The 26,171-nt window shown below is 34.4% G+C and overlaps 1 protein-coding gene across 5 annotated transcripts in view; it reads left to right on the plus strand.

Annotated features, from left to right (window-relative positions):
• The window catches only part of LOC149790399 (voltage-dependent L-type calcium channel subunit beta-2-like), a 109,294-nt gene that overhangs the window by 1,927 nt on the left and 81,196 nt on the right, over positions 1-26,171 (plus strand). For all 5 annotated transcript variants that reach the window (XM_089972452.1, XM_089972451.1, XM_089972450.1 and 2 more), the window contains one exon: positions 1,701-1,787. In XM_089972452.1, the coding sequence (XP_089828578.1) occupies positions 1,719-1,787 (69 nt within the window). In that variant the 5' untranslated portion in view covers positions 1,701-1,718. Of the gene's footprint in view, positions 1-1,700; positions 1,788-26,171 lie in introns of those variants that run through there.

Consider the following 26,171-nt stretch of genomic DNA (forward strand, 5'->3'; position numbering starts at 1 on the left):
AAGAGTCACTGATTCTTTATATTGAATTATAGGGTAGAGTGTCAGAGTGGTTCATGCCAGTGATCTATGTAACTTAGTATGGTCAGGTTTTAAATTTTGTTTTGGTGGTTGTTTAAACCAGGTTGTTCCATTTTTCAACATTATACTTGGCTTATGTTGTTTTAGCATTCATTGTTCGTTGTTCTTGCTTTCTAAGCATTTCAATCTTTCAAAAGCAAATAGTGTACATGTTTTGTGAGATCCCTTGCTTTTCATATGGATGTGACATTTAAGAACAGCTGACCTAACATATGGTAAAAGCAAAATGCAATAATTTTGGGAGATTTGCTTGTAAAGCCTGGCATCTGCTTTCTTTGGCAAATGGGATGACTGTTGGGGTTCAGCAAGGTCTGTTTTAAATAGTAATGTTCAGTTTTAATCTGGGCTTGTAAATTTTTATAAAACATCACCACGATGGGTGGGCAGGGGGCTTGTTATTATGGTGTGAGGCAAAGGTAAAGCATAAAATGACCTGGAGACAGAACCAAAAGTAGTCAGCAGAATTTACCGATGTGTAAAAAAAAATCCCATATCAGTATTAGAACACCATTTATATCCAATCATATTGCAAAAAAACCGCAGTCAATTCATAAAAAATTGGAATTATTAATGTGAAAGTTGTAATTTGATTGGTGAAACCAGAGGTCAGCAGAAGATATCTCACACCTTTATCAAAGATCTCAGATTTTATCAGAAGGTCACTGGTATCTGAAATTGGAAATTCTCTTTCATTCTCTTTCATTTATTTGTTACAAATTTGTGAGGATTTTATGGTGACATGAACCATAAATTTAAGGAGCCAATAAAAAAGTTATTGATGAACGAAAAAAGTACATGTGCCGCTTTTTCAGTGAAATATCCATTACAGCCTCCTCTCAAAGTGACATAAAGTACTGACTCCTTACTCAGTAACTTGTCAAATTTTCCTCCCTCAGTGATATCAATTTTATTGATGTATCCATTTTACCCTCCTCCCTCAATGAGATTCAGTACTCTTTCAAGCCCTGTATTACCACTGCCTTGGAGCATTTCCAAGAACTGTCATGCAGATAAATTGATACAGAGGCAGTCTTTCACTGCGTCAAGAATACATTTAATTTCATCCCGTTGTTCAAGAGAGTGTTTTGGTAATGTTGGTAGACTTCCTTTTGGGCATGTTTTCTAAGTAGTAATAGGTAAAATTAATTGATAAACCATATTTAACAATAAGCCTGCTCCCTCACCATCCCTTTCTATATGCCCACAATAAGGCAGTGGATATTATGATGATGACCATCTGTCTGTCTGTCTGTTAACAATTTGGTTTCTGCTCAATGAGTTTAGTTCTCTACCATCTCTAGTTATCAGACTTTGTGTACTTGGGGAAAAAGAAGAACTCTATCAGTTCCCAGCTTGAGTTCACTGTTCAGGGCTGCTAAGACTGAAAAATGGAAATGGTATTTACAGAATAACTACAGGTTTCCATCATGTACAGTCGTCAAACTTTGCGGATGGCTGCCCTTTGGGTAAGGAAGAAGTATGTGGATTTCAGGGTCCAGAGGTGAAGGTAACTTACTTGAAGAAGAAAAAAATGGGTTCTGCTTAGTAGCTTGAGTTATATTTCCATGAAATCTCTTCTACTTTATATTTGAAGAAATAAAGCTAAATTTCTAATCTTACAGGGGAAAGGACCAAAGCCAATGAAAGGGAAAGGTCCCAAGGGACCAGAAAGGAGCTTCTCTGATAGTTCCAACAGTTTTATTCGTCAGGTACGTCATTTTACATTAAGATTTTTCTCCCATAATTAAGGACAGCAGCTGTGTGAATTATTTGAAAAGTTCTTGTTGTTTTAATACCATTTTCATCACATGATAGGCTACACACAGTAGCCAGTAAAACTGTTGCCGTAAGAACCAGGGAAAACTCTTTTATGAACCATTGACCCATGGGATGCTGCTTATAAGCTTTCTCACATACCCACATAGACAGAGCCTGAGACTCAGCTGTGATCAGTTGGTGAATGTGAGCACTTCTGATCACTTGGTTACTTGGTTCCCCTCTTGAAAAGTTGTGGGTGGGTTTATCATCATAAAAGTTTTCGTTAACAGAAATGTATCAAAATTTTGTACAAGTTGAGGTGAGATGGTAATCAATAGAGGCAGATGAAATTTGAAGAGAAAAAATTTGTTCCTTTGATATTGACAGCAAACTTTGGGCAGTGAGCCATGAAACTTATATGTGAAAAAAGTATTTTTCAAATCTTTTACGTGGTGATAATTTGTTCAAACTGGCTTTCAAATGAATACATTTCAAAGCTAAGTAAACCCACTCTGGATCTGGATATATATATTCATAGTTACCTCCCTTGAAATCAATGTTGACCATGTTATGGGTTGTACAATGGTCACCTCTTATAAGACCACCCTTCTCCATTAGGAAAGTGGCCTTATAAGAGGGGTGGCCTTTCAGTAGGGGGATAATGTGAGTAATAATTATGTAAGGAAGAGTTAAGTAATTTAGTCTTTTCATAGGAAAATCATATGAATGTTATGGAATCAGTGTGATAAACTTAATCATTGTTTTACAAAATAATTATGAAGAATCACTAGCTGTAAATATAATTAGGGTACAATCGTTTGGCTGTAAGTATTACTCTTTGTTGAATCCATTTTCCTACTGCAGTTGAATGTATATAATGATGTTTATTTAAATCTTTAAGGCAATATTTTCTCAGTAGTGATCAAAAGACTCTCTCTCTCTCATTTTGTTAAATTATATGGTTCTCCTTCTATTTCCTTGCTGCAACCCTAAATTGGCCATCAACAGAACCTCCTGACCCTCAGGACACAATTTATTTAGTTGAATTGTTTTCCTTTTAAAGTGAGAATGTCTGACCACATTTTCCTAGATTTTATTCCTTCATTGTCATTTGTAGTTATTACACAAGATTCTTTACAGAGGAAATGAGCTTGTCATGTGATCGACTGATTTTAGTTTGGTACTGTTTCAAGTACATTTTGCGATTTATGAGAGAAAAGCCACAACAGCTGTCATACCCTTTTTACTTTCAAGTGACAATGTGTCACATGGAGCTTGTGTCATCTTGGTAATTTTATTGAAGTGACAGCATCTAACACCTATGGAATGCATGGCACTATGGATTATTGGATGACATACCTCTTTGTATGGATTATTGGATGACTTACCTCTTTGTATGGATTATTGGATAACATACCTCTTTGTATGGATTATTGGATGACTTACCTCTTTGTATGGATTAAAGTTACTTTATCAGACTGTTGGAACAAATGTCAATGTACTTAATTTAGAAATCAATAAATATTTGTGAGATTTGTTTGTGTTAACCCCATTATGCAGGGTTTTCATTTTCAGCCGGGAGCTGGGTGATTTACCTGGCTACTTTTACTTTATACTGAGCTACTTAAAAAAGCAAAATACCTGTATCCCTGTTTGGGAAGGTCCCACAAACCCCCATTTACTTTGGCAACTCATCCTCCAACTTAAATCTAATGGAAGGCCCTGTTATGTAACAATTTACAAGTAATAAATTTGACAGTTTTTTGCACAAATATGCAGACCACAGGTCACATTAGAGAGAAGGCCATCCTGAGGTGGTACATTTGAACACATGTTGCTGGTGCCAAGAGATTCTGGCCATATAAAGTGGGTGGATGCTAGTTAAGGGCTTTTCAAGAGGGACATCACATTATCTTATGTTCTCTTCATGAAATAATGTAATGATTGCCATGAGTATGTTTATCTTTGGAAGATTGCATGATATTTATAGTATGTGGGACCAAATAACTATTGAAGAAAGATTGTACATTAACAATAAACAATAAACAATTAACATTGACACGTTCCTATTTTTATGCATAATATTGTTATGTATGGTTAAATTAAAGATAGCAGACACTTTTATTCTCAGGTGAGGTAAATCTAACTTGAACTTAAAACTCAATTGATATGTCTTAAAGAATGATTTAGACCCCAGACGTACGTGAAAATGCCATTATGAAGATTGAAGTGATATCAGTGGGAAATCCAAATTGTATTTTAATTTGGGTAAAAGTTGGAAGCAAGTAATAACCTAATTTTACAATGTACAATGCTTTACGGTTATATTTTTTTATTTCATTTACAGTTAGATTTTTTTTATTTCATTGACCAGAAGAACCTTGAAATAGTGTTTATTTCATCTGACCATAGCTACTTACATAAGTACTTGCAATAAATAACAATATTCCTAAACTATCCCTTTTAACTGTGAAATAGACCTGTGTGTGTATGTCAAAAATTCTTCTGCAAAATAGTTCCTGACAGGAACTTAGGAATCTGTCAGAAAATATTTCAAATGCCATTTTGGATGAGAAATAAGACTGTGTATCATTTAACCACAGCACATATAGTTTATTACACATATAGTTAATGACACATAATTTGTATTACATATATAATTACACTTTTGTTATGTCTGTTCTGGCCATTTGGCATGTTATTGCTTGAGTGGTACAAGGACAAAATCTAAGGTTAAGCCAAATGGCACTTCCAATTGTACTAAATAACTTGGTGAAAGTATCAGTTAATGTTTTATTAATTTTTTATACATGTAATTATTTTAATGATACAAATATGTTAAAAAAAATTGGCTGCAGCCGCAACAAACATCTTCTAAATCTCTTTCATAAATTTGTAAATATTTATCAGGTCACTCTGAAAGTTGCCCACTTTTGCCTGCTTTGTCAGGAGGCAGAGGTGACTTCTGCCTGTGTTGAGACTTAGGATGGTCTCGGAGTACAGAATTAACACCCACTAATGCAGAGTCATGTGGCATTCAGTGCAAAAATGGGTTATTCCACTATAACAAAATATTTAATTTGACAGGTATAAGAAATATTATTAGACACTGACAATTAAACTACAGTGTGATTGAGATTGTCATAAAATTTTACAGTTTTCTTAATAATAGAGTGAGAGAAGCTGCTGCAAGAAAAGATAAGATTTTTCACTCTTTTACATATTTCCTAAATACAGTGCTTTCTTTTTAAATGCCTGCCATAAGGTAGAGTGTATTATGCTGTTGACCATACACATGTCCATACATCTCTTCAATACACATGTCCATACATCTCTTCATCCATCCAGTTGTTCCAATTTTGCTTCCACACAGTAACTAGACTTCTTCATCATCTGCCATGGTTAAGGTCACCAGGACTGAAAGGGGGTATTTTTTTCTCCATTTTTCCATGTAATATCTTGTGTACCAGATATCCTGATCAGACTTTTATAATCCCGTGGATTTGAGATAGGAAGACACCTATTGATTTGGGTGTTTAAAGGTCAATGGTCAAGGTTAGTGACTTTAAAAACAAAAAGGTTTTAGTACAATATTTTGAGCTCTTGATCACCTTAATTTGTTTTGGAGTCTAAGTTAAAAGGTGACATGAACTGAATGAAAGTAAGATAATTTCTACAAAACTAATTAAGTTCAGTGTCATATGCCATGAATAAACTTTGCTGGTGGCTTGTATTTGAGACAACGAAGACACCTATTGATTTTGGGGTCAATAGGTTCAGCATCAATGGTCATAGAATTCTAAGAAGGGAAATGGGAGTCTTGGGCCATAATCCATTACAGATTGTTTCTCTCTCCACCTTTGTGTCTGTATGTCCACTCTCAAGATTAGGGTTATTGTCCGAGTTTTTCAGATTAACATCAGTGCTTAGGTTTATACTTCCTAGCTTATTAGCCTATGCTCTTGAAATAAGTAACAGTAAAGAGGAAAGACAACAAACTTTGTAAAATTTAACAAATAATTTATTTCCCTAGAATACAAAATGAACATGAAGGAAAAACTTATGGTATTGCAGATTCAATCCCAAAATAATCCAAGAATTACAGACTCAAGTCCTAGTAATTTAAAGTCCTGAATAACATTCAGTAAAAGTCCAGAAAAAATCTCAAAACTGAAGTCAATGATGTGTCTGTGGTAGCTATTAAAGTGTTGCTGTGTCTACCATCTTTTGTTAAATCACAGAAATATAATTCCAGGTTTGAATATACTATAAATTCCAGTGAATGTCTCTATCCCAGAATTTTATCAGTGCACTTTTGTATTTCCAGAGAAAATAATCACGTAAATTCAATAATTTGAACAAAAAGGATTCCAGTCCATAACTACTGGTCACAACATAATATACAACTTGAAAGTGTTAGATGTTAAAGCATGAATGACCAAATCCTCACAATCACAAGATAGTTCTCTACTTGACCTCAGGTCACAATTAGCATTTTCTATATACAAAAATTACCTAATGGAAAATAACCTTCTAGAATGATCTAATGTTTACAACACAGTAAACTACAGCATGTAAAATTCACTTAGGAATTTCCAAAACTTTGACCCCAATGAACGTATTTACTTCTTCTTTTATTAAAGATCCTGATATTAAGCCCATACACAGAGAGAATAATTTAGCTTTGTATTAGTTGTTCACATAAAATGAAATTTTAAAAAAAAGTCAATCAGGTCAAGCAGAAATGAACTCAAGTTTTGGACAAGGTCAAGTCCAGCATACAATGTTACATTACAATGAAATTTAAAAAAGAAAATAAACTAACAAACAAACAATTAAATTAAATATACATAACAAGCTAAAGAAAAGACATTCTTGATAAAAGAAGGTCTGTTACCTGATTAGTCACACCCATGCTTAGTAGGCAGGGTTCTACAATGCATTACAGCACAGAGGGTGGGGGTGAATCTGGATATCTGAGAGTGAACCATAAGCTCATTAGAGAGAAAGGAAATGTCATGTAAGGTTGTTGCTAACCCATGACCCAAGATATATAACCCATGACCCTTGATACATCATAACCCATGGCCCTAGATATATCATAACCCATGACCCTTGATGTATCATAACCCATGACCATAGATATATCATATCTCATGACCCAAAATATATTATAACCCATGAACCTAGATATATCATAACCCATGACCCTAGGCCTAGATATATCATAACCCATGACTAAATATATATCATAACCCATTACCTAAGATATGTCATAAACCATGACCCTAGATATATCATAATTATTACCCTAGATATATCATAACCCATGACCCTAGATATATCATAACCCATGACCCTAGATATATCATAACCCATGGTCCTAGATATATTATAACCCATGACCCTTGATATATCATATCCCATAACCCTAGACATATCATAACCCATGACCCTAGATATATCATAACCCATGACCCAAAATATATCATAACCCATGACCCTAGAAATATCATAACCCATGACATTAGACATATCATGTATAAATTTCTTGCATAGAAATTAAGTACTATGGGTAAATTCACAGATGATAATTGTTAAAGATGCACACATAATTAAATGAGAAATCTGCAAGTGAACATCAGCAACACTAGGAATATCATACTCAGTCATGAATCGCATGAACTTGACATGTGAACTCTGGCAACTCCTTGCACCATTTTGCTGTATGTTGTGCCACGTTTCATCTGGCAAATAAATTTTTTGCCACAACACACCATTTCACAAACTGCAAAGACTTTTATTTGTCACAACAATGACTTGCACTGATAACAAACAAATATAACATAACTGAAACACCCTGAGATTAAATGTATGAGCAGACGCTTTATTCATCTTGCATCAACTGTCACTGAGCATACTGTGGGTTTGATAGATGGCATCATCTTTCACTGAGCATACTGTTGGGTTGATATATGGCATCAGCTTTCACTGAGTGTACTGTGAGGTTGATAGATGGCATCAAATAGTCACCACTCTTCAATTCTAGTGTGAGGAAGGTGCTTGGTGTTACCATGTCATCGTAGGAAAGACTAAAGTGATGTCTTTGTAATCATGTCTTGTTTTCAGGCTTTATGCACGATAAACAAAAAAACATTAGCCAAGTCCTTGACTTGTTTTACATTTTCAGTTATTAAGTTGATTTGTTTTATTCATTTGCATAATCCCCACAAGATTAACATGACATTTATTTAAAAAGATTAACTAGCACACCTGTTGCAATGCTTTGTGTTATATCTTGACACAAAACCTACTAATTGAGCATCTAAAAATATTACACAAGTATTATGGGATTATGCTTAGCATGAAACCTTTGTTTAAAAACCATTTAGCATGAACAATATTTCACTGTAGATCGACACCCAAGTACCGGTAACACAAATCAAAGTTATACCCAGGTGTCAATGCTACATGTTGTGCTTTAAACATTTACAGATTTATTTTTAGCCATCATTTGTGTAAAAAGTACCAAATGTTGCAACAGTTGTATGTTCCAGATAATATGATTAGAGAAGCCTACTACTATTAGCCACAGAATTCCCGAGATGTTACCAAAGAAAAAAAAAAAATATTATAGCTTGGATTCCTTGTTACCGTACATCTGATAAATAATTATTTGTGTTAACTGTTGTGTTGTCCATTTACTTACTAACAGAAAGTGTCCTTGTTCCAACCACATAGCATCATTTCCATATCTTGTGTCATTTATTTAGTACATGGAGAACAATACGAATTATAGACTGACATGCAAGAAAAAACTGATTTTTCGTTGTCCTCATTACGTCTTTGTCAATCAGTTACATACATATTTTAAGTTTTTGCAAGAAACATATTAATACATGTATTACATAATAAGTGAATTCTGAGTTTTTATTTAATCATGAATACCTTTTTATGCACGGACATTTGCTATTTTCGACCCACTAGACATAAATGACATAACACCTGGGTACTGTAGACTTTGGTACATGTTCCATCATGGTTATCAAATAAGAAATGATGATGTTAACACATTATGGGTAAATGTGAAGGTTATCTCTAAAAGAAATGGTCCCCCTCTGTAATCCAATATGGCCACCATGCCAGCAATCTTGAAAATCATACCACTGCTCTTAAACAGAAAGTCATACATTGTATCTCAGTGGGATTTTAACTGAAAGACTCTTATCATGTCTAGTTGATCCTAGATGAAAGTGGTGCTGATCCAGTATGGCTGCCTTGGAGGCCATCTTGAAATCATGTTTTTGCAACACTATCAGAACAGATTGTTAAACTGGCATTTTTAAAAAAAATGGAATGACGTCTTATGATATCTAGTTCATCCTAAATGAAAATGGCTTCTTCTTCTAAATGGTTGTAGTGACATGGAGTTTTCACAATAAATATTTTTTTGAGATCTTGTTACTCTTAAAATAAAATAGTTCTAATTAGTCCTCCAAAATGGCTTCCTTGATGGATTACCTAAAACTCTTTATATCGTTACTTTTGAATGGATATGTAATATCTCAGTATTAACACTATTGGTCAGTAGTTCTGAATGAAAATGGTGTTCATGTGACCTGCAATAAGGCATCATCACCATCTGGAAAATCTTGTTATCACTTGCATGAATGGTGGTTGGAGTTGGGGTGTTCACTTAATTACTTCTTGCAGTACCGGTATTTATCATTTAATCCTCTTTGATGCATATATCTGAAGAATAATTTGAATCATATCTGTAAAATCAATGGGGGTGGGGGTGGTAAAAATATTATTTATGGATTTAGTTAAACTTAGAATGTGGTTATATCGTGAGTTTAATCAGTAGGGGTGGTAAAAAATTATATTTATGGATTTAGTTAAACTTAGAATGTGGTTATATCTTGAAATTGATTGTCTCTTCATGATATCAGGATCAAGTTCAAAGATCACAGTAAAAAATGTCATGCTGAACTTAGAGTGGATTTGTGTTGTTAAAGCATTAACACCCATACAGATCCATTTATTATTGCGTTATTACATGTCAGACCCACATTGAACTTAAATATATGATGTCCACCCCTCCTCCAATGAAATGGTCAGTCCTAAATGTGATATGTACTCATTTTTCTATTGAGACAAGTATATCTCTTGGCCAGACTGCCTCATATACAGTCCTGACAATGCTGATATTATGGTAATGTTATGAATAACTCCATTATGACCTTAGGAAAGTTAGGACAACAGTGTCATCCAGTCTCTAGTGAATGCAGAGATGAACACTAAAGACATTTGCATTATGTTCAAACTTCCTTCAGAACTATTGAAAACAGCAATGATTGCAACAAATTAAGCACATATTTTGCCATATAGTGAATTTTAAAGACAGAAAGTTAATATTTTTTTAAATTTAATATCCTTGGTTGTGACTGTGTGAATGTGTGTACTTGTACGGCATTGATATTTGACAAAACTAAGTCCACCGACTATATCTTTCTTTCTAAGTGTATTAAATGCTTTGAAAAGAAAACAGACAATTTAGTTGTTTTTATTCAGATTTGAATTTAAAATCATTTTTCTTTAAACTTTTTTGAAAAGATAGTTTATTCTCAGTTGGACGACATGGCATTTTTGATCATGTGCACCAACCTCCCTTAGGACCTTGCAACACACTTTTTGAGTCTCAAAACCCTCCTAAGACTGTATGACAATATGGCAGTTATGTTGGTAATTTCAATGAAAGTGACCATAGCTCTTTCAGTTTCATTAAAGAGAAGAGTGTCACTAATTGCTGTCAACATTTTGAAGTATACATCTTTCTTAGGAGTAATCCCACTTCTGACACTAGAAAATTGATTCATTGATTGGTATTTTCCAGCATACCCACACTGTAAGGCTATATAGTGCCACAAAATAAGGATATGATATATGATTTATGCATGAAAAGTTCAAGATCAAGGAGCATTAAAGAGCAAATATGAAACAAGGAAATGGTGAGGAGTATGCCAAACAAAAAATTTGTTCTCTGTGCTACATTTAACTGTCGGACTCTAGTCCAACATACCTATCTGACCTCACCCATGTGTACACACCAGCAAGATACTTATGCTCCTCTTCTGACAATTGTATACTCATTATTCCCACTATGAAAACAAAGTCACATGGACAGCGTTCTTTTGCATACCAGGGCCCAGCAATGTGGAATGAATTGCCCACTGAACTTAGACACAGAGACACAGTGATCACATTCAAGAGGGCTCTCAAAGCTCACTTATTTCGACTGCAAGAACAAACTTAAAGACCTAATAATGTTTCCTACCAGAAATATTCTCAGCATGTTTTTTATTTTTTTATTTTTTTTCTAATTTCGTGTTGTTTATTTTTGTAATAATATTTATTATTATGTTTCTTATCTTATAGGTGTTGTCTAATGTTGTAAAGTGCTTAGAGCTTCTAAGATTAGGCGCTATACAAAGTCCTCATTATTATTATTATTATATGTGAAGGTTCTCAATCAAAAGGGTTTTAAATCATGTTTATGAAGGGTAATTAAACAATAAAATATATTTTTAAGGTGTTTCGAATTAGACACATTGCTTAAGGATACTTAAGGAAAATAGGATGCACACAATCTATATTTTGGAAACAATGTTTACTTCTTTCAAGAATTTTAAAATGCAAGACATTTTCTGTATCAAGAAAGATATACTGAAACATTTTTCAGTAATCTAGATACAAAAATCTTTCCAGATTTCATTAAAGTTTATACTAGAAATTTGATGATTCACACTGAGATCATGGGACAACATGCAAATCAATTTGAATGTAGATGATATGGATTTATGTGCTGACAGTAATATTTACTGAACCATCATGTCCTCGATCAATACTCTGTGGTATGCTACTGTTAGAAAGGATATATTTCAGTAATGTGCAAGTATATTTTTGTGTTTAATTCAAGTCACACATGCCATAGGCCTCATAGAGCATATATAACTCCATTATGGGCAACAGTTCCCACTTGTTCTACTAGCCCAATAAGGATGATGTGGGGAAAACGGTGTCAAAACTTAAAATATATGTTGTTATTTCTCCGTGAAAGTTTGGCTACTTACATGATATTTCGCATGCCCAACAGTGTATTTTAGTCATCTGTACTAGTTAGATTTGGGAATTATATCTTCCTCTGATTCATAAGAAAATTAAAATGTCATCCATTATACACTGGGGAATTTGTCTGTAATATTTCTGGTTTGATATAAGATGGCACCCTGACATTTTACAAATTTAGGAATGACTACTGTTTAGTCATTTCATCTTAAGTACATGATAGTTATTGACAAGGGTATTGTTCTAAAAGCATGATTAGATTATTCAACTGAGCAACAGTTGTTACCTTTGGTGTTTCCCTACCTGACGATATTTGTTAAGAGTGTTATCATTACACAGTTCTGCTTTATGGTTTGCAGGACAATAAATTCCGTGTATTTTTAAAAATTATTTTCAGGATGATAATTTGTATTAACAGAAATAATACAGTCTTAGTAAACATTTCAAATCTTCCATCTCAAAAATAGTTCATAGAACCTCACATTGATCAGCAAAATATAATGTAAATAATATATGGTTGTTACACTTTCTCCAATGAATATGGTTTAAATATGGTTTATTAAATATGGTTTCCTTACATATAAGAAAAAATCAATATGTGCTACTTCATATATGGGAAAGTTTGTAAATTCAATAAAGAAGAAAGATATTTTCTGCACAATAACTTAGTTCTCCCTCATCTGCAGTTTCCAAATTATATCGATGTCTTGAATTTTATGTCAGAGAGAACCCTATTGACTTGGGAGTTAAAGATTGCAAAGTGAAGGTCACTATAACTGAAAAAATAGAAATGGTTTCTGCACAGTAGCATTAGTTCTACATGCATGCCATGCCTCAAACTAACTTTATGGATGGCCTGCACTTGGTATAAGGAAGAAAGCTATTGATTAGGAGCAAAGGTTAGAGTCACTGACTGGAACAAATGAAATGGTGTCTGCAAAATAATATTATTTATACATATTAGACTTGGCCGAAACTTTGTGGATGGCTTACACATAGGGTAAGGGAAAAGGCCATGATTTTTTAAGATGATATAGTCAAAGGTCAAGGTCACTTGGAAAACAGAAAAATAGTTAGTGCATAGACATTTCAGTTATCAGCATGGAAGAATATTAAACAATGAGGTGGCATCTATTGTACCATTCATTGTACACTTATGTGATAATATAATTTTTTATTTTTTATTTTTAACTTTTGTACATGTAATGTTAAATAAAGTCTGCAGCTGAAGTTAAAATCTACAAAAACAAAGAAAATAATATGTATAAATCATTGTTCCTACAGTGTTTCTAAAGTAGTGGGAAATAAGACATTCTAGGTTAATTATTCTAATTTATAATATATTTAGATAAAAATTTATTTTAATGAATGAACAAATTAAGTTTCCTTGGTCCTGTTAAATAATCTGAATATATCATGGGCCACTGCATTAATTTAAAGTTTAGTTGCTTATGTAAATGAAAGGAATATTTTTCATGATGAATTAAAATTATGTTATCACAAGATTATTCTTAATTTTTTATTCTAAATTATCGAAAGATTTTTAGAATAATTTGGATCTGATAAAAAGAAATCTGTTTAGTATTTGGTTTATATAATCTGTTGCCTTGAACTAGGTATGGAATAACATTGATTTCAAAACATCTATACTTAAATCTGAATTGCTCCAGTGGAAAGTTCAGCAAAGTTCTGAACAGTGCATAAACTTGCCTAATGAAATTCAGGACATTTTTGTTTTGAAAATTCATATTTCTTAAACACTTGTAACCTTAGTTCACCTCCATTGGCCTAGTTGTTAGAGCATTCGCCTTAGATGCTGGAGGTTGTGGGTTCAAACCCTGGTAAAGTCATACCAAAGACATATAAAAATGGTACTAACTGCTGCCTCGCTAGGTGCTCATCATTAAGAGGTTAGTGTTAGAACTGGTCAGCCTGGTGCAGAGCTGAGCAAAGTTTTGTTTTAACCACTAGTCCAGGACATGTGGTTTCAGAAAATTCACTAGTCCCACCTTTCTCTTTACTAGTCCCACCTTACTCTTCACTAGTCCCACCTTACTTTTCACTGGTCCCAAAATGATAGTCACTTGCCAAGATTTGATGAGACGTATGTACTTAATCCATAGAGAAAAAAAATAATATACAACATAATTATTTCTTAAAAGAATTTAATTTTTCAAAAACATTGGTTGTTATACATTTGGCTTCTTCAGGTTCATATATACATGTTTTAGCTGATGGATTTGAAAATATGTCCATATACGTTTTATCCCTCCATTTTCAAACAAATTTACTTTCTCAGAATCGCTGTTATTACCTTCCTTGAGAAAATAATTTAGCAAACTCATTTTATCCACAGAGTAACTATTAGCTTGCTTAACAACTACTTCTAAAGTGATCATAACATAAATTTTCTCTTTTAAATACAAACTGAAACAGCTCAATAATTAGCATAATTGTTTCACTTCAAACACAATATCGCGCGTGGAAGTTAATAATCTGTATAATCAATTATAAATTAAAGAATCATTACTGTCATTTAATCAGTTCATAAAGGAAACCAACAGTGATGTCAGTAAAGTACCTTTCATTAATTTAATTATACTAACTCGCTGGATTAAAATCAGAGTGAGCTACTCGTTATGATCTAGAGTAAACTCATTGCAACCAAACTGCTTACAACACTGCTAATTGATCATACTGGCTTTCTTTTGTTTGACGTGTTTTGATTTGCTGATAATTTTGTCGCTTAGCCCAATATGCAGTCAAGCGGTAACATGATGTAAATGTATACACGAAGAGTGGTAGAATCAAGTATTCAGTATGCCCGGAGGGCATGATTGGCCCAAAAAATGTTGATATTATGATTGAAGCACGAAAATAAGGACTAGCCCGACTTTTTTAAAAACCACTTGTCCTGGACTAGCGTCTTGGAAAATTTGTCTTGCCCGACTTCAAAAATGACTAGTCCAGGACGTCGGGCTATGGGATTTACTCAGCCCTGGCCTGGTGTTAGGATAATGTGACTGGGTGAGACATTGTGCTACATGTCCACATCTTGGTGCCTCATTGCTAGACATCACTATAAACTGCCACACTGCAGACATCGCAGTGATATGACTGAAAAATTGTTAAAGCCACCTTAAAAATCCAAATCACATGCACACCTTAACTCACATTTATGCAATTTGTCAGACATCAAATTGCGTTCAGCTGAGTTATTAAAAGATGAAAATGAAATATGAAAATAATATTTGTGCATGGCTTTGGGAACTTTTCAAAAGTTTTGAAAAGCTTAAAGAATTATGTCTTTTAGGCTTTTCTCTTCATTTAACCCTTTACCTCGTGCAAGCATCTTTGGACGCCTCTACTTCATTTGCATGGAAGTGTCTTTTGATGCCTGGCATAAACATCAGCCATTTTGAGCCAGTTTTTGTAGTGCCACCTTCGGGGGAAAACCCCTATTAGATACTACATTAATTTCTGTGAATGACATTTACGTCAGATCATGTGGTCACTGTTTATGCACTGGTAGATATCTGCTAAATTTCGAGTATGAGAAATGGCAGCTATGGTTGGTCACGCAGCCTAACTGACATGGCGGTGAATGAGTTCTCCCAAGATTTTAAAGCACATAAAAAATTCTTCCGTGAAAAATAATTACACAGCTATAACAATTGGACTTTACTCTTAAATTTTTCTGCACATAATAGATGTGTACCAAAACATAAAATGGTTAAAATTGCTGTTAAACGTAACATACACTTCATTGCTTAACTGTTAACAGGCAGGCCTATGCGTATGGAGTCGAAAAGGTAACGGGTTCTATTTATAGCATGCTGCACTTTGTAGCTATGCTCTGTGAGGTAAAGGGTTAAATGACTTATAGATCATAAAGAACACTCATGGTCTCACAGTAAATAATTGTCTGAAACCACCTAAGGCTGTTGGCTGCATAAACCAGATCACAGCTGCTTAATAACCATTCCAAGAATCTCTTCTTGGCTCGTGAGATTAAAATTGAGTCTGTTTAAGATAGGCAATTGTTTATTAAAGGTCACGTATTTTAATGTATCTCTCTATCTATAGTGTGTGTTTGTGTGTGAGAGAGAGAGAGAGAGACTTAGAGAGAGAGAATTCTTGTGATACTAATACTTCAGAAACCTATAATGGATATTCAAATTTAGTTTCAGGAGTTTTCCTGCATTTCTCACTTTTTTTCTCTCCAATATTTTCAGTTGAATTAGGAGTCTTTGTTATGTTCAGGTCGATAGCGTATGAAAAAGAAAGATTTAGCTTTGACACAACAGCGGTATTCAACAAGATCACATACAATTTAAGATGGGCAGTGGTTGAGCCAGAAGAACAAGTATATCCTGTTGTTTTATAGGCACTGTATTTTGGGTTTTTTGTTTTTACCTGGAGATGAAGTTATGCTTGAGTACTGTTAGTTAAAACATCCCCATAAAAGTGAATACCGCACCCAACATTATCGTCAGAAATCAGTGTCGTAAATACCTTAGGCTGGATATGTTTTAATAATAGTAAAAACTGAATAAAATGTTTTAATAAAGGGCTCAACAAAAAGGGGAACATCTGTAACTGGCAGTTAACTAATAAAAGATTGACTAAAAATTGCAAACATTTGGTACACTGTATTGTTATGTATATTTAATTTGCATTGTTTGTTAGCTTTTCTTAATTCATTATATGCAGTGGATAGTTGTATTTTGTAACAAATAATATATTACTAATATTTTCTCTGAATTTGGGTTAAATAGGATCATTATCATTAGAAGTAAACATGTTTATTAGGGTCTTGGTCATGGTTATTGGAATTCCCCTCCCTTCAGATACCTAGCCTACATGACCTTTACAACATTGGAATTCCCCTCCCCTCAGATACCTAGCCTACATGATGTTTACGACATTCTACATTATCATTTTAGTAAAAGACTCCTCTCAAATGGAAGTTTCCATTAAGTAATTGTATGTAGGTCAAGTAGAGGGTTTTATAGTCTTGTTTATCTAGAAATTACACAATCCTGCAATATCAGTTTTATTGTTGTGTTCAGCATTTCATTATTTATTCAGATTATTATTCTCTGGAATTACAAAGTGTGCAACAATATTCTTAGACAGAAACATTAATTGGAATTATAGTGAATTCAAACAAGGATGTCTTGGATTATATTGATGTGATTCATATATAGTCTGTTGATACATCATCACACTTCAGGCCATTGTTACATTAGTACATTCAAGATTTAAGGGACATCAGTACCTTCATCGCTGGATCTTATTTGGATATGACCAGAATTTAATTATAAGTATATTGATTAGGACAGGTGATAAAGCGTTTTGGACTGTTTTTGGATTTAACTCACATTAATGTACGTTCTTTTTAAATTTTCACTTTGTATTCTAGGGAAATAAATTATTTCTTAAATTTAACAAAACTGTTGGTTTTTTGCTCTTCTCTATAATACTTTTAGTTTGAGACCATGGAATTGTAATAAATTACTCAAAACAATGTACTAGTCATTATTCAACTTCCCATTTATTTTATGCTTGATATATTTTGATATTGTACACAGTCACATATAAGTAAAAGTTCAGCTGCAAACAACACTCAAACAGCATGGAGCCTAATCTACCACTGTGTAATGTGCAAGCAGACCAGTGTAAGTGTTGTTTGTTCTACTGATTACTCCTAATAAAACTGCCAATATCCACTGGTGCATTATGCAATGGAAGATCTGGGTCTGTGGAGTTTGCAGTTGGATCCAGCCAGTACACGAGTATATACGGTAAATTGTGAAGGAACAGCCAATTATCATTTTATTGCTATGATCAAGTGACCATGGATTTAAGTAAAGTTGCATAAAATAGTGTAGGAATATGAAGTCCATTCCAATCCATAATTAAATATTACATCATGTACAATGAAATCATTCTGTAAAGGAGATTCATGGGGCTATAAAATTTGGTTCTTTAGGGACAGGTGGAAAATGTAGATTAATGTAAAAAAAGGGGCTTATAAATGTTTTCTTGCATGAAACTGGTATCATTGCTAGAGAGTTGTATCCTAAGGCAGGTTTTACTATAAAACAGTGGTTCTTAACTTTTTGGGGCAGTGACCCATATCAGGTCTGCTGTGTTAGCCTCGCCACCCATCAGATGCTAAAAAACCCGGCTTGGGTGGGAAATTTCAAATTGTTAAGGCTGATCTTACCAACCCACTCAGAACAGCATGGTGATCCAGTTAAATAAATTAAGTTGCAATGTTAAAACTAAACTTATCAGGATCTCTGACCATATCCACATTTTAAATAGGGCTTGCCATTGTTCTATTAATTGGTCTAGAGTACCACAGTGTGTGATGTAGGTGATCTTGATTTTTAACATAGCTTTTAAAACAATTTCAGTCATATTACTACAATGTCTGCAGTGTGGCAGTTTTATTGCGATATCTCACATTGTGACATTATGCCACAGACATGTAGCATCCCGTCCCACCCAGTCACACTATCCTGACACCAGGCCAACCAGTCCTAACACTAGCCTCTTAATGCTGAACTCCTAGCGAGGCAACTGTTTGTACCATTTCTTGCAAGTCTTTGGTATGACTCAGCTGGGATTTGAACCCGCAACCTCCCACATCAGAAGCTGATGCTGTAGCCACTAGGCCACCAGAGCGATAGAGTACCATGGAGAAATGGATGAACTGATCAACAACAAAAATATGTAAAAGTACAGATATACAAAGCTCAGATTGTTTCACTGTGATCTCAACCATTCCTTGTCATTCTGTTTCTGGGTTGAGTTTGGAGAATTTGTGATTTTCACTGTCATAAAGATGTAATTTTTCATATTTTAAATGTTCATATACGTAAAATTAATTTTTTATTCACTAGCAGATTTTTAAAATAAACATATGGGGTAATCTGTACGTGCGAGTTTAATTGTATGTCACTTCAATTTGCATCTGTCTCCAATTTCAGGCTTGATGTAGTTACTTTTTAGACACATTTGGTTTGCCAGGAAACTGTTACAAATTTTATATATATATGCACAATATTTCTCAAATTAAGGACTGCATTATAACAAACACAGTGTAATGCTGGTGTGAGACCTTCAGTGACAAATGAAATAATCAAGACAGAAGATGTTTGCTGCTTGCCTTGATTATTGCTTGACTTTGCCAGATGCAGGTACAAACTGCAACCCAGACACAATTTCCCTTGGGTTCAGTAAATACATAATGCATGAATAGGAAGGGGGAAATTTGGCCTGCACCTATTGTATAGATCCTAATCTCTCTTCACCTACACACTCTATAACATGTTGCATAGCATGGTTAAAAAATAACATGGCTTCACCTTGTAGTGGATTGTGTTTACACGGCATTCTTTTGGAAGTTCTTGAATGGATGGCTTGGGGATCTATGTAGGATTTGCGTGATAACTTTGTGCTTTTATGATTGTGAGCTGTAAGATGATGAATTGGGGTTACAGTTCTTAGATGGCTTTTTGTAATTTTCTATAGATTGCTGGACTGTTCTGAACAATTGGAGAGATCAAAGTGAGAATATTTGGGTGTTACAAGCAAATATTTGGAATATATTTATTGAAATGGACACAGGGTAGATTTGGAGAATTGGAGCTGGTTGTTATTTTGGGTGTAAAATCTGGACATATTGATTTTTCATTTTATTCTTCTGTTGTTTTGAACATAAAAGTTTGCATACTTTCATTATACATGTAATGTACAGTGGTATAAATTTATTATCTACCTTCATTATACACGTAATATACAGTGGTATAAATTTATTATCTACTTTCATTATACATGTAATATATAGTGGTATAAATTTATTATGTAGCCTCATTATGCTTATAATATTATACAGTATTACAAGTATATTATACAGTTTGAATATACATGTGTACAGTGGTTGCGAATTTCAGGCTTTTGAAAGGGTACAGTTTGATTTGGAAAGAGTCTTATAAATACTTATTTTTTAAAAAAATAACTCCTGGAAACTCTTGTTCATTGTTTATGCAAGAACAGTAAAGTTTTTTTTTGGCTTAAATATATTTATTGTTTGTTATATTAATTTGTGATGATTACTGAATTCAGAGTGGCACAAGAGTTTCAAAGAATCTGCTAGACACCCTAATGTGTAACAATTGCTGAATTCTACATGGCACAAGAGTTTGAAAAAATTTGCTGGACATACCAAGGTGTGATGTTTTCTGAATTCAGAGTGGCACACCCCAAAGTGTAACAACTACAGAATTTAGAGTGGCATTATAGTTTCAAAGACTGTTGGACATCCCATTGTGTGATGATTACAGAATTCAGAGAGCACAAGAGTTTCAAAGAATCTGCTGGACACCCCAATGTGTAACAAGTACGAATTCAATCTGACTCGAGAGTTTCAAAGAATCTGCTAGACAGCAGAAGGATTTTACTTGTATCCTCACCAGTAACCTGACAGAAGTTTGGCTCACTGTGCAAAAAAAGCAAAAGAAAGTGAAACATTGCAATTATTATTGCAGCTTTCTTTCCAGCTCAGTAATTAGACTAAGTAAAATTGGAGATAGATTATTGCCATGCATATTGGAAGTACTAAGCAGTACTGATGATCAGGATGAAAGGAAAGTTTGCAAAATTAAGGAGCCAGGATAGCATTGTGAGTACTATTTGAGAATTTTTTTAGCATTGTGAGTTCTATTTGAGTATATTTTTTAGCATTGTGAGTACTATTTGAGCATATTTTTTAGCATTAGGAGTACTGTTTGAGTATTTTTTAAGCATCTTCATGGCTTTGTTAGTATTTACTGATTACCAGGAATGAAACTCTTTGATTACCATATAATTATGAAATCTAGTTGTTGAAATTATATAACTGAAATGATTACTGGCCAAAAGGATAGGTAATCTTAAGGTACGGTTCTTTGTCCATTGTCCATGGCGCATAAAAACCACAGGACCAGTTTGTTCATTGTCCATGGTGCATAAAAACCACAGGACCAGTTTGTCCATGGTCCATGGTGCATAAAAACCACAGGACCAGTTTGTCCATTGTCCATGGTGCATATCAACCACAGGACCAGTTTGTTCATTGTCCATGGTGCATAAAAACCACAGGACCAGTTTGTTCATTGTCCATGGTGCATAAAAACCACAGGACCAGTTTGTTCATGGTCCATGGTGCATAAAAACCACAGGACCAGTTTGTCCATGGTCCATGGTACATAAAAACCACAGGACCAGTTTGTTCATTGTCCATGGTGCATAAAAACCACAGGACCAGTTTGTCCATTGTCCATGGTGCATAAAAACCACAGGACCAGTTTGTCCATGGTCCATGGTGCATAAAAACCACAGGACCAGTTTGTCCATTGTCCATGGTGCATAAAAACCACAGGACCAGTTTGTCCATTGTCCACGGTGCATAAAAACCACAGGACCAGTTTGTTCATTATTTTACAGGGAGCATAATCTCATGAAAAAACTTAACTTTCAGTGTCAGTATATCAGCTAAAATGGCCACCATTATAAAAAATGCAAAATCTTTTTAAACTATTGTCAAAAACCAAATTAAAAAATGTGACCAAATACGAGAAAGCCAAGCTTCCATCAAATATCGCTGCCCTTGTTAAACTAGAGGAACCTTTAGATAACTTTAATATTAAAAATGGCTGAATAGAATTTGACCAAGTTTGACAGATTTAACATTGTGCTACAGGGCTTTCGAATTGTACAAATGATTCCAGTACCAGATATTTGATAACAAACATGGCTGCCATTACTAAATATAGCTTGTGAAATGCCACTGAACAGAATTTGTCCAGATATGTAGATCAGAGACATCAGATGTGCAATATGCTTCATTGCAGACAGAAAATGAAATGATGTTTATGATGAACTGCACATGATGTATGATGGCTTTTGGTGACTGACAAGATGTACATTGATACCTAATGTGGCTGCCATTGCTAAAAATGTAAAAATGTTTAATAACTTTTTAAAAGCCACAGAACAGAATTTTTCCAAACATTTCTAATCATGTCATAAGCCTGGGGGTTGGGATGTCAAGGGGTTGGGGGGATTAAGGGTTGCAGCAACAAAAATGCTATATGTAGTGACGTACTCTCATGCTGCATGTATTGCTATTTGGATAAATTACTGTATGCATCAGCAGAAAGGACACTCGGGACACTGATCTAATTTGAATCAATGAATACATCGACAAATTTGACAAAAACCTCTTCACTTGAAGGCCTTCAGCATACCTATATAGATGACGATTTGCTTTTATTAAAGTCACAATTACTAAGAAATAAAACACCATGTACGCAACTTTTAGAATATTAAATTGCTTAATTAACAGAATTTGATATTTGACAGAAAGCATTCAGGTATTGAAGTCATTCCATATAGGACAAATGATGCTGATTTGCTAATCAGATATAGCTGAAGATACAAAAGCCAGAGAAACCCTGAAACAGTTGTTTCGTAATTTGCAGTGAACGCTTGCAAAGAAAATTTGGCAGCATATATACTGACCCAGTTTTCTTGTCCATCTGTTTTTCATTGGCTGTTAACAAGATTTTTGAAATTTCTTACAAATTTACAGCCAGGGAATGGTTATTTTTGTAATATATTGCAGTATTGATGCACAAAGGATCAGATGCATAAGGAACGTTCAGATTTGGTAACATCATCAAAATTCACCCGTTAGGCATATAAGCCAGTCAGGTCCAAGTTGTTTTAATGCATTTCCATCACTATCGATTGAATCTACTCATTTATGTTTAAAACATTGCAAAATCATTGTGATCAATTAGTATTGTGTTTGTTAGAGTTGATTACAACAATATCTGGTCAAATTTGGGGAGTGGAAGTGGGAGAATAATGTATCAAATTTGCTGTTGGAGTTGGCAGCTGTACTGGAATAAAGCATTTTCAGAGTCTCAGATATTTCACCAGTCGGTTTCAAGGCTCCGAACAACAGCATTTTAAAGGGTCCGGAAAGTGTGTGGTTAGTAGAGGCTTGCACAGTGTGATATATGCATGTAGTAATAATTTGATTATCAGTGGTACAGGAGCCAATTGTCTTCTTAAATCCCTGCCTGCAAACTTCATCTGGATAATATCCATAGGTACAGGTAAAATGGTGCATCTGCATTCCACTCACACTTATATGGTAAGGGCAAAATGATTATTCAGTATATTGATGCATCAATACTTTTTCTATATATTAACCCATATCAGTACAAGAGGTGAAGAATTGATCCAAAACAATAGTAATCCAATAGAGATTACTTTCATATTCAGCAGTCAACAGTAATCGTTACTTTTGTCTAGATGTCATGCAGTGAAATGTGTTACATTTAGTTCTGATTGGTGGTTATTGTTTGTTCCAGTCCACATTAAAACAATAACCAGAGGAGTTAAGCTTCTCATTTAAGTGGTTATTTACACATTAACCCCTGAGCCAAACAGCTAGGCAGTCCCCTGCAGCATACTTGCAGAGATTACCTTGAGCAGTGTTAGCCTTTCCAGTGCCTGTATCCCTGAGACAAGCTGACAGCAATTGACTTGCAATAAAATTGTTATTATTTTATTTGTATTCATTTAATTCAGCTGAAATTTGGCACGGCAGTTCTCAGTAAAGTTACATACATAATGGTATAAATTTCATGCTACATGCAGAAATAAAACTAATGCATGATGGTGAAAACAAATGATGTACTTGCCAATTTGCTTCTCTTGCCGTGAATAATCCATAAAATCCATTATGAATTCACACAGAATTATTAACACCATCAATACATGAAACAATTATATTTTATGTACACAGAAACTTCACTTGTTGTCTCTTGTAAACTAAACATCCTGTGAATACTGTACACAAATGGGCATATTTTACTTGCTCTTTACTTACCTTTCTTCCTTAGAACTCTCACTGAAATTTTTAAAACTAATAAAACACTTAACAAACCTTGAAGTATGAACACTCATGTTAACAATATATATTTCCCAAACATTTATTTAACGATTATTCAAAAGAAAAAAAGCTCCACGAAATCAAATTCATTTGCATCAGGGTCTAAATCCGTTCCTAGTCCTTTGTATAGCCTCTTTTCAATGTGTGTTTTATCATTTACGATCATCAATCAGCTCTACTTTCATTTTCTTCTTCTTCTTCAACTTTCTCATTCTTGTCACTACCACTGTTATTTCCAGTAGCTTTTTCGATGTCACTATCAATCTCGTCTGATTAAAATCCAGAAAATTCTCCGTCAGAATCTGTCAAGAAAAAGTCTGCTCCCAGTTGCTGATTCTCGTCAATTTGCATTATTTTCAGATGTATATATTTTCACTGTTTCTGCTGCCATCGAAGTCAAATTTTTTTCCCTCCATTCAGCAATGTTCACTCTATCTATGTAAGCTACAATTTTATTGGTTAAACTGCTTGTATAATTAGGAAATGGCTTCAAAGCAACCAATGGTTTGCATCGATTTAACTCATCGTGCGGGATACAGGCCTAGTCAAATACTGCCTCACAAACTTGGCTCTCGGGATACAAGCTATGCAAACTCAGCCATGTTAGCGAGGCATGCGGGAGATCAGGGAGGAAAAGTATGACGAGTATACTCATCGCCATGGGTTAATGTGTTAAATGATCTGTAAGGTATTTACCAGTAAGTCTTACAAGGGGGAAACAATTTTGGAATGTCTTCTTTTACAGTGATATATGTCATAAGTGACTGATCATGCTGATGGGATAGAAAGAAAAGCAATTAGTGTAGAATTGGCAAGAGGGCAGATTTCAGATCACACAAGTTATAGTCACTATGTTAATTTCTAGTATGTTAGTGGGTGTTACCAATAATTTCATTTTTCGCTAAGAGAAACAAGTGCCTGTGGCCATGGCAGCTGCTTTGTATATGTATGCAGCAAGTTCAGTATGATGGATTTGATTGTTAGTCATCTCCACTCTCAAACTCAGTCTTATTCTAGATAAGATTTTCCTTGCAAGAGGAAATGGCACTGTTTCTTCTATTTGAAGATAAGACTGTAATGCCATCTAAAGTTAAGTGAAGACATGAATTAAGATGTTTTTTAAGCATTCATACAGTGCAAAAAAAGGGTATACCTGGTAGTAACCAAGACGAGTCCTGCATCTGATCAAATGGGGCAAAATGAAATAGCCTAAAAGGTTGAATTAAAATAACTGACAACTAAGAGGTAGTCTGTTTGGAATTTTAATCTTGTCAAGGATAAGAAAGGCATATCAACAGATCATACGTCTATGTCTGTCTGTCTGTCTGTAATCATCATACTGGAAATAAACCCTAGAGGTCATTGGAAGACAAAAATCACTGGCAGACATGGAAAAGATGAAAAGACCATCAAGTTGATATATGTGTCGATAATGTGTCGTATTGTAGAATGGGTATTATGAATCGTATCTATATGCAGCACAGGTTTATCGGGTCTCTACTATAGGGCCTTTCATATATTAGTTGCACTCTTCCTGTTACAGGTTGTGCATGGTCATGGTTCCTATTTGTATTTTGATGTACTAAAATTATATTTATCATGTACTTCATTATAAGGCAGAGTTATATGACAGAGTACTGTGTTATGTAATTCGTTATTAATAATGCAGTCTGACTCTAAGGTGCTATGCTCCATGACTGCCATGGACAGTTTTATGAGAGAGCACAGTGTTATGTACTTCATTATGTCAGTCTGATTATAAGGTGCTATGTTCCATGACTCTCATGGATATAATGATGGGGTACTGTATCATATCATGTACTTCATTATAAGACAGTCTGTAAAGTGTTCTATTACATGACTACCATGAACAGGGCTATAATGAGGGAGTACTGTGCTGTGTAATTCATTATAAGGCAGTCTATAAAGCACTCTATTACATGACTACCATGGACAGGGTTATAATGAGAGAGTACTGTGCTGTGTATTTCATTATAAGACACTCTATAAAGTGTTCTATTACATGACTACCATGGACAGGGTTATAATGAGGGTGTACTGTGCTGTGTAATTCATTATAAGGCAGTATACTCCATGACTCCCATGGACAGTGTTTTAATGAGAGATTGCTCCACCAAGATAAAGAACACACAATGCAATACATATTATCTACCTCTATTAAGATACA

The sequence above is a fragment of the Sinohyriopsis cumingii genome, chromosome 10, assembly GCF_028554795.1.
Source record: "Sinohyriopsis cumingii isolate HCF-2022 chromosome 10, ASM2855479v2, whole genome shotgun sequence".
Classification (NCBI taxonomy): Eukaryota; Metazoa; Mollusca; class Bivalvia; order Unionida; family Unionidae; genus Sinohyriopsis; species Sinohyriopsis cumingii.